Source organism: Lepidochelys olivacea (genome assembly GCF_965140295.1).
Source record: "Lepidochelys olivacea isolate rLepOli2 genome assembly, chromosome: 2".
Lineage (NCBI taxonomy): Eukaryota > Metazoa > Chordata > Testudines > Cheloniidae > Lepidochelys > Lepidochelys olivacea.
Window position 1 is genome coordinate 100,976,731 of NC_140412.1, and position 10,202 is coordinate 100,986,932.

Here is a 10,202-nt window from a genome sequence, read left to right on the forward strand (position 1 = left end):
TCTACACTAGGACTTTAGGTCGAATTTAGCAGCATTAAATCAATGTAAACCTGCACCCGTCCACACGATGAAGCCCTTTATTTCGACTTAAAGGGATCTTAAAATCGATTTCCTTACTCCACCCCTGACAAGCGGATTAGCGCTTAAATCGGTCTTGCCGGCTCGAATTTGGGGTACTGTGGACACAATTCAAGGGTATTGACCTCCGGGAGCTATCCCAGAGTGCTCCATTGTGACCGCTCTGGACAGCACTCTCAACTCAGATGCACTGGCCAGGTAGACAGGAAAAGAACCACGAACTTTTGAATCTCATTTCCTGTTTGGCCAGCGTGGTAAGCTGCAGGTGACCATGCAGAGCTCATCAGCAGAGGTGACCATGATGGAGTCCCAGAATCGCAAAAGAGCTCCAGCATGGACCGAACGGGAGGTACGGGATCTGATCGCTGTTTGGGGAGAGGAATCCGTGCTATCAGAACTCCGTTCCAGTTTTCGAAATGCCAAAACCTTTGTCAAAATCTCCCAGGGCATGAAGGACAGAGGCCATAACAGGGACCCGAAGCAGTGCCGCGTGAAACTGAAGGAGCTGAGGCAAGCCTACCAGAAAACCAGAGAGGCGAACGGCCGCTCCGGTCAGAGCCCCAAACATGCCACTTCTATGATGAGCTGCATGCCATTTTAGGGGGTTCAGCCACCACTACCCCAGCCGTGTTGTTTGACTCCTTCAATGGAGATGGAGGCAATACGGAAGCAGGTTTTGGGGACGAAGAAGATGATGATGATGATGATGAGGTTGTAGATAGCTCACAGCAAGCAAGCGGAGAAACCGGTTTTCCCGACAGCCAGGAACTGTTTCTCACCCTGGACCTGGAGCCAGTACCCCCCGAACCCACCCAAGGCTGCCTCCTGGACCCAGCAGGCAGAGAAGGGACTTCTGGTGAGTGTACCTTTTAAAATACTATACATGGTTTAAAAGCAAGCATGTGAAAGGATTACTTTGCCCTGGCATTCGCGGTTCTCCTAGATGTACTCCCAAAGCCTTTGCAAAAGGTTTCTGGGGAGGGCAGCCTTATTGCGTCCTTCATGGTAGGACACTTTACCACTCCAGGCCAGTAACACGTACTCGGGAATCATTGTAGAACAAAGCATTGCAGTGTATGTTTGCTGGCATTCAAACAACATCCGTTCTTTATCTCTCTGTGTTATCTCAGGAGAGTGAGATATAATTCATGGTCATCTGGTTGAAATAGAGTGCTTTTCTTCAGGGGACACTCAGAGGAGCCCATTCCTGCTGGGCTGTTTGCCTGTGGCTAAACAGAAATGTTCCCCACTGTTAGCCACAGGGAGGGGGGAAGGTTGAGGGGGTAGCCACGCGGTGAGGGGAGGCAAAATGTGACCTTGTAACGAAAGCACATGTGCTATGTATGTAATGTTAACAGCAAGGTTTACCCTGAAAGAGTGTAGCCACTGTTTTATAAAATGTGTCTTTTTAAATACCGCTGTCCCTTTTTTTTTCTCCACCAGCTGCATGTGTTTCAATGATCACAGGATCTTCTCCTTCCCAGAGGCTAGTGAAGCTTAGAAAGGAAAAAAAACGCACTCGCAATGAAATGTTCTCCGAGCTCATGCTGTCCTCCCACACTGACAGAGCACAGACGAATGCGTGGAGGCAAATAATGTCAGAGTGCAGGAAAGCACAAAATGACCGGGAGGAGAGGTGGCGGGCTGAAGAGAGTAAGTGGCGGGCTGAAGAGAGTAAGTGGCGGGCTGAAGAGAGTAAGTGGCGGGCTGAAGACAGAGCTGAAGCTCAAATGTGGCGGCAGCGTGATGAGAGGAGGCAGGATTCAATGCTGAGGCTGCTGGAGGACCAAACCAGTATGCTCCAGTGTATGGTTGAGCTGCAGCAAAGGCAGCTGGAGCACAGACTGCCACTACAGCCCCTGTGTAACCAACCGTCCTCCTCCCCAAGTTCCATAGCCTCCACACCCAGACGCCCAAGAACACGGTGGGGGGGCCTCTGGCCCACCAGCCACTCCACCACAGAGGATTGCCCAAAAAAAAGAAGGCTGTCATTCAATAAATTTTAAATTTGTAAATTTTAAAGTGCTGTGCTTAAAGTGCTGTGTGGCATTTTCCTTCCCTCCTCCACCACCCCTCCTGGGCTACCTTGGTAGTCATCCCCCTATTTGTGTGATGAATGAATAAAGAATGCATGAATGTGAAGCAACAATGACTTTATTGCCTCTGCAAGCGGTGATTGAAGGGAGGAGGGGCGGGTGATTAGCTTACAGGGAAGTAGAGTGAACCAAGGAGAAACAAACAGAACTTTCACACCGTAGCCTGGCCAGTCATGAAAGCAGCCAGCAGCCAGGCGATTTGCCTCAACCTCCCACCCCGCCATAAACGTCTCCCTCTTACTCTCACAGATATTGTGGAGCACACAGCAAGCAGTAATAACAGTGGGAATATTGGTTTCGCTGAGGTCTAAGCGAGTCAGTAAACTGTGCCAGCGTGCCTTTAAACGTCCAAATGCACATTCTACCACCATTCTGCACTTGCTCAGCCTGTAGTTGAACAGCTCCTGACTACTGTCCAGGCTGCCTGTGTACGGCTCCATGGCATTAAGGGGTAGGCTGGGTCCCCAAGGATACATATAGGCATTTCAACATCCCCAACAGTTATTTTCTGGTCTGGGAATAAAGTCCCTTCCTGCAGCTTTTGAAACAGACCAGAGTTCCTGAAGATGTGAGCGTCATGTACCTTTACCGGCCAGCCCACGTTGATGTTGGTGAAACGTCCCTTGTGATCCACCAGAGCTTGCAGCACTATCGAAAAGTACCCCTTGCGGTTTATGGACTCGGCGGCTTCGTGCTCCGGTGCCAAGATAGGGATATGGGTTCCGTCTATGGCCCCACCACAGTTAGGGAATCCCATTGCAGCAAAGCCATACACCTGCACATTTCCCAGGGTCACTACCCTTGATATCAGCAGATCTTTGATTGCATGGGCTACTTGCATCACAGCAGCCCCCACAGTAGATTTGCCCACCCCAAATTGATTCCCAACTGACCGGTAGCTGTCTGGCCTTGCAAGCTTCCACAGGGCTATCGCCACTCGCTTCTCAACTGTGAGGGCTGCTCTCATCTTGGTATTCATGCGCCTCAGGGCAGGGGAAAGCAAGTCACAAAGTTCCATGAAAGTGCCCTTACGCATGCGAAAGTTTCGCAGCCACTGGGAATCGTCCCAGACCTGCAACACTGTGCGGTCCCACCAGTCTGTGCTTGTTTCCCGAGCCCAGAATCGGCGTTCCACAGCATGAACCTGCCCCATTAGCACCATGATGCATGCATTGGCAGGGCCCATGCTTTCAGAGAAATCTGTGTCCATGTCCTGATCACTCATGTGACCGCGCTGACGTTGCCTCCTCGCCCGGTATCGCTTTGCCAGGTTCCGGTGCTGCATATACTGCTGGATAATGCGTGTGGTGTTTAATGTGCTCGTAATTGCCAAAGTGAGCTGAGCGGCCTCCATGCTTGCCTTGGTATGGCGTCCGCACAGAAAAAAGGCGCGGAATGATTGTCTGCCGTTGCTCTGACGGAGGGAGGGGCGACTGACGACACGACTTACAGGGTTGGCTTCAGGGACCTAAAATCAAAAAAGGGGGTGTCTTTACATCAAGGACTATTTCAGGCAGGACTTCACGGAGGGTTCCAATAAGAAATGGTGCACCTAAGTTATTGTTCTTATTGGAACAAGGAGGTTAGCCTGGCCTCTGATTGATACATGGCTAGATTTACCTCGCTGCACCTTCTCTGTGAGTGACTGCAGTGTGACCTAGAAGAATGAGTCCCCTAGATGGGGGAGGGGGGGAAGCAAATGAATACAGAACAAATCTGATCTATTTCTTGTTTTGATCCACTCCATCTATCTTTTACATCTTTGGCTGGCAGCAGACGGTGCAGAAGAACTGCATGCCAGGGTGACGGTTACCTGAGCGGGCTCCATGCTTGCCGTGGTATGGCGTCTGCACAGGTAACTCAGGAAAAAAGGCGCGAAACGATTGTCTGCCCTTGCTTTCACGGAGGGAGGGAGGGAACGGGGGCCTGACGATATGTACCCAGAACCACCCGCGACAATGTTTTAGCCCCATCAGGCATTGGGATCTCAACCCAGAATTCCAATGGGCAGCGGAGACTGCGGGAACTGTTGGATAGCTATCCACAGTGCAATGCTCCGGAAGTCGACTCTAGCCTCGGTACTGTGGAAGCACTCCGCCGAGTTAATGCACTTAATGCACTTAGAGCATTTTCTGTGGGGACACACACACTCGAATATATAAAACCGATTTCTAAAAAACCGACTTCTATAAATTCGACCTTATTCCGTAGTGTAGACATACCCTAGAAATATGAAGCACTGGGCTATTAATGCCTCACAGACACAGGTTAGCTGCTAGAGTGAGAATGTACATCAGTAAGAAAGGGTACATATTGATAGTGGTCTATTCTTTGGACAGTGAGTGATAATTTATCTGTATAATTCACATTGGTGAATTATATTAGTATTGTATAATTATATTATATTAGTATTGTTAGAAGTTACAGGTCAGGGTGGATTGTAATGGTGAGATTCAGTGGCCAAAAAAAAAGTCAATCAGAAGTCCTGTCATGATAACCATTACAATAGTACTGGAGTTTTAGATAATAAGGGTATATCAACTTTTATATTTTAAGATGTTGACAGTGAATGATCCCTTGCATTGTGAAGCAGTGGCCTCAAAAGAGATTTACTCAAAGATGGAGACCCATTTGAAAACAACTTCAAAGAAAAGTTGTGGCAAAAGAAGGCAGGTAAAAAACTCACTAACATCCAGACACTAAGTGATGAAAAAGACAATATGTACTTTTTGATTTTAGAATATTGACCAGTTAAAGCAAAACCGGGAATACAAGAAATCCCTTATGACCTGGAAAAAGTAAAACTTCTATTTCATTCCTGTCTTTTCAGAATTTTTTGGCCAACTTTTAAAATTTTGAAAACATACTCCTTCAGAAATTAAATATGTAGTAACACTAAGAAGGTTAATAATATTTAATGTAAATATTTTATTTTAGGGTATATGAAAATAACTTTTCCGATTCCACATTAAAAAATCTTGTTAGGAAAGACGCTCACAGTATCATACAACTTAATTCTGGGATTTATTAATCCACTTTATAATGGTCTTATAAATTAGATTCTTCTGACTGCATGAAAGCTTTTCCTATTTGCTGAAGTGTATGCCATCAATTTAGAACATACTTTTCTGCATATGTATTTTACTCTGCTTAATCATAATTTAAAAAAACTATTGCAGAAAATGTGGACTTTGTCTATTTTAAAAACCAGTACATGTAATTACAGTGGAGATTGATTTATTGATTAATTTTTTGGTTCCATACAGTCATTTCTGTTTGTGGATAATTCAGGTGTGTTACAGATTACCACCATCTCCTTTATCCAAAGTATTGAGACATTTAAATTGAGGTGCATAGGTATCAGCTTCATTGATCATGTTAGCACTGCATAAGTATCCACACAGCACTAACTAGGTATATAGTACATGCTTTATTACATTAGATCACTGGTATATTTTGTCCAATATTCCATCTTCAACGGTGACTAGTAGCTAATTTTCGAGTGGAAGGTGCAAGAATTCCTGAAATGGCCAATCGGGACAGTTTTTTCTTCCTGCCCCAAGCTGTTAGTAGGTGGCTTATGCCCTGCAATACAAAATTTGATCCTTTATTATTAGTATAATTTATTTTAATGTAACTACGGATGCTCTCATTAGTTACATAAATGTCTCATCATTTTAATCCTATTAAACTCTTGGATTCAGTAATATCCTGTGGCAATAAATTCTATAGGCTAGGTATGATTTGTGTAAAACATAAAGTATTTCCCTTTACTGGTTTTAATTTACTGTCTTTCAGTTTCAGTTTTAATCCACTTACTCTTGTAGTATCAGAAAGAATCAATAGGAGCACGCAAATAACTGCTAGATACCATTCATAATTTTATGTACCTTATATCCCCTTTTATTTGTCTCCTCTCTGAATAAAACAGTCCTAATCTTTTCTCTCTTCTAATGGAAGTCTTTCCATAACTTTTAACCATATTCCTGCCTATCTCTGAACCTCTATTTCTACTACATCTTTTTTTAATATCTGATAACCCAAAGGGAAAAAGTGTTAAATGTGAGGGAATACTATCCATTTATATTGTGGTAAATATTTTCAGTAGTATTTTCCATTCCCTTCTTTTTATGTTTTAACTGGTAGTTTGCATTATGAGTACTTGCAGACTGGTGGGCAGTTTCATCAGCCAGGGAACAGAAATAAGGTCCAAACCTCAATCCTTTTAGGACTCTTTTATAATTAACACAAAAAATAAATGGACTTAAAAGCACTGGACAATAATTCCCCAAATGCTTTCCCCCACTTTAGATAGCCAGGAGAAAAGGTGCACCCTTCTTCTTAGCTCCCCTTTGACTCAGCTTTTCCCCCCAGCCACCTTTCATACTCCACTGGTTGCAGCCCCGTTAACCCTGTAGAGGTTGCAATGCCTTTACCTTTTCACACCACCATGGCACATAAATAATCATGTCTTTTTCTTGAGCATTTATAGTTATTTCAGAACCTAGAAATGTGCATGAGTAGTTCAAATTATTCCTTTTAATTTACATTTGTCAACAGTAAATGTCATCTTCCATCTTGCTGCTCATTCACTTAGTTTTGTTGGGTCCCTGTGGAGTTCATCATAGTGTTCTCAGGTCTTGACTATTCTAAATAATTTTGCGACATCTGCACATATTACCCCCTTATAATTTTTCATTTTTTCCAGATAATTAATAAGTATATTAACCACTGGTCCGACTGTGTGTTACCCAGGGTTTTCAGAACCCCCAACACTGGTAATGTAACTATTTCACTCCAGACAGCATCAGTAGAAACACAGTGATTCTGTCTGATCAAGGATTAAATGCAAGTAAGCGTGCTCTTATCTAAGCAGTTTATGAGATTTAAGCACTCACAGACATAAGCAATAAGTTTAGAACATCTCAGATATTTACCTATATTCTGAGATGTTATTGAATAATCAATGACAAGTCAGTGCTGGGCAAACGCCTCCCTGCTGGGAGTAAACATGTCAGGAAAAATGTCTCTCTCAGGATAGCTCCAGAGGACTGCTCCCAAGTACACTCTATTATCTAAACAAGTGGCTCTTAACCTGGGGTGCACGCACCCCCTGTGTGGTGCGAGATGCCCTTTCTGGGGGTGCAAGACATGCCAGATTTTTTTAGAAGGTAAATCATTGAAAACACAAATTAAGCACAGGCACGTAAGTACAACTACTTTGTTTAATCAAACCTATGTATTTATTACATTATACATTTTTAGCAACTACTGTAATATACAAACAAAAAATATATCTAGGTTTAAAGAACTGACCTACTTCAATGATTTTTGATAAGAGGTGCAAGAACATATTTTGAGAACCAAAGGGATGCAGGCTGCAGTAAAGGTTAAGAACCACTGATCTAAACTTTTTGTAACTAACTTCTACAAAACAGAGGTCATAATGACCCTTACTAGATCATCACTTTTCCTAACTTTCAATAAACTTTTAATAGCTGAGGCATCTAGACTCCAGGTTGTCCGTCCATATATCTTCTTTCATTCTTGGTTATTTACTTTTCCTTCCTCCCTCCCATTCTGAGTAGCAAAACTGCCAGCAGTTATGACCTTGCTTCTGAAAGCCTGTCTCCAAATTAACCCTTAACTATGTGGTGTTCTATTTCATTAATTCATAGTGGCTGAGTGCACTTAATATGCCCTCAATCCAGGCCAACATGTGTATCCCTGGGAAATCACTTTTAATCTAAGCACCCATCCTCTGAAAATTAGGCCTCTTTAAGGTATCTGAAATTGGGCACTCAAAAGTCACTAGTTGCTCTTGGAATGCTTGGCCATTACTTTTGATCCAACATTTAAAAGGATATTTTCAGCAGTTTGGGTTTTAATTTAATCTTCCGTTACATACTATACATTATCCCCACTTTTTGAACATTGCTTAATTGATCTATGAAATGTATGCTTATTTTCTATTTCCTGTACTGTTCAATCAAAATTTCTTATTTGCAGAAATGACATTTGTTAGTTTAGCTGTTGGTTTAGTGTTACTCAGCACTGAGTGCATTCATTTAACTTGCTTTATTACTTGTTAACAGGAAGAAGGAGGAGGTTATTCAAAGTCAAAGAAATCCAAAACATGTAACCCTGCTATCTAGAATGTGGATGTAGAGGAGCATGGAAAGAAAAATCAGGTATTTCTGTGTTACAAACTTGAAAGATTCTTCTCTTTAATAAAAATAATACTCTGTCATCTCCGATTCTTAAGGATCACAATCACTCTATAAACTGTCTGTACAGAGATTGCCTTACACCAGACTTTTTGGCCTGAGGGCCACATCGGGGAATAGAAATTGTATGGCGGCCCATGAATGCTCACAAAATTGGGGTTGGAGTGTGGGAGGGAGTGAGGGCTCTGGTTCGGGGTGTGGGCTCTGTGGGGTGGGGCTGCAGATGAGAGGCTTGGGGTGCAGGAGGGTGCTCCGTGCTGGGATTGAGGGGTTTAAAGAGCAGGAGGGGGATCAGGGTTGGGGCAGAGGGAGAGGCTCAGGGATGCAGGCTCCAAGCAGCGCTTACATCAAGCGGCTCCCGGAAGTAGTGGCATGTCCCTTCTCCGGCTCCTATGTGTTAAGTGGCCCCTGACCCTGCTAGCGCCAGTGCAGGGCCATGTGGCTGCTTCCGTGAGTTGCGTGGTGCTGACTCTGCGCCCTGGAACAGGGTCATGCTGCGGCTTCTGGGAGCCACGTGGTGTGGCCCCTGACCTGGTGCCCCCGGCTGAAGCGCCAGAGCGGGGCAAGCCCCAGACCCTGCTCCCCAGCAGGAGCTTGCGGCATGGCTTAAAATGGCTTGCGGGTCAGATCCAGCTCGCGGGCCGTAGTTTGCCCATTCCTGCCTTACACAATAAGAAGCTGGATGCTAGGATAAAATACTAACATACAACAAAGCCAGAGTTCTTGGTTTCTTCGAACACTTGCAGATAAGTAGTCTTTTCATTTTGCTTGTCTGGCCTTTCCTGGCAAACAAGCTCTATATTGAATTATAAAAGATTCCTACCCTTAGATGTGCTCAGACTTGGCTTAAACTCACATATGATTGGATAATTTTTCTTTTCTTTCTTTCTTTTTTTTTTTCCTTCAAACCAAATGAAACCTAGTTTCTGTGCATTGCTGAGTGCAATTTTTAACCTAAGTTATTGTTAAAATCACAGGACCATATCCAGCTGAAGTATAGTGCATCATTTCCTGTAAGGGTGAGCATGGTGGCTGGGCACTTGGGCAGCGATAAGTCCTAATAAAAGGATAAACTGACCAGCCATGCAAAACATTAAAGATTATACAGTTCCACAATCAGAAGACTGAGATACCAGTGCTCAGAATGTGCGGGGTTTATGTTAGTATTAGTCCTTCAGGGAAGAATATTCTTCCTGTACATTAGGGATGCAGAGAGCATGTTAGAAAAAGGACAGTTTTACTCATGCAGCCAGTTAAAAGTTATCAACCAAAACTTACATGAGGGAACAGACTCTGTGGTTAACAATCTTAGAAGTAAATGAGGTTATAGGAGTCCAAAATAAAAATATCAAAGTAATAAAAAAAAAAAGGAAAGGGATCACATAGGTCATGGCTGGACCAAAAGTACAGTGTATACATCATACAAACAAATGGGAATATCAGGGTCTTAATAAAAAGAAATATACATAAAGAATGTTTCCTTTTTAATTCAGTTTCTGGTTTCAGCATAAGTGATAACAGGTAGCCAGCCAATCAATCTCTGTCAAGCAGTGCATTTCATGCCTCTTTGTTCCCTGAGGTGGATGCATTCCTTGAAATGACATGAACACCCACTCTTTATTCTGCCTGGGAAAAGCTCATTCCCTAGATGAGTATACCCTGTATGTGTAGTGCCTTCATATGTCAGGTCCTCACCCAGCCCAGTATTTAGATGTGATATTTGATTAGTCGTTTTCCCCTGAAAAGGGACAGTGTAGTTCAGCTTCAAAATCAGGCAACTGAGGCATGACCCCACCAAAAA

General features: G+C 43.6%; 1 protein-coding gene across 1 annotated transcript in view; it reads left to right on the plus strand.

The window, feature by feature from the left end:
- Positions 1–5,566, plus strand: part of LOC311515364 (uncharacterized protein C18orf63) — a gene marked incomplete at both ends in the record, with an annotated part of 43,228 nt that extends 37,662 nt beyond the window's left edge. Inside the window, 2 exons of the mRNA XM_084618351.1 lie at positions 4,731–4,847; positions 5,441–5,566. Coding sequence (XP_084474477.1) covers positions 4,731–4,847; positions 5,441–5,566 — 243 coding nt within the window. The remainder of the gene's footprint in view (positions 1–4,730; positions 4,848–5,440) is intronic.
- Positions 5,567–10,202: the final 4,636 nt, after the last annotated feature.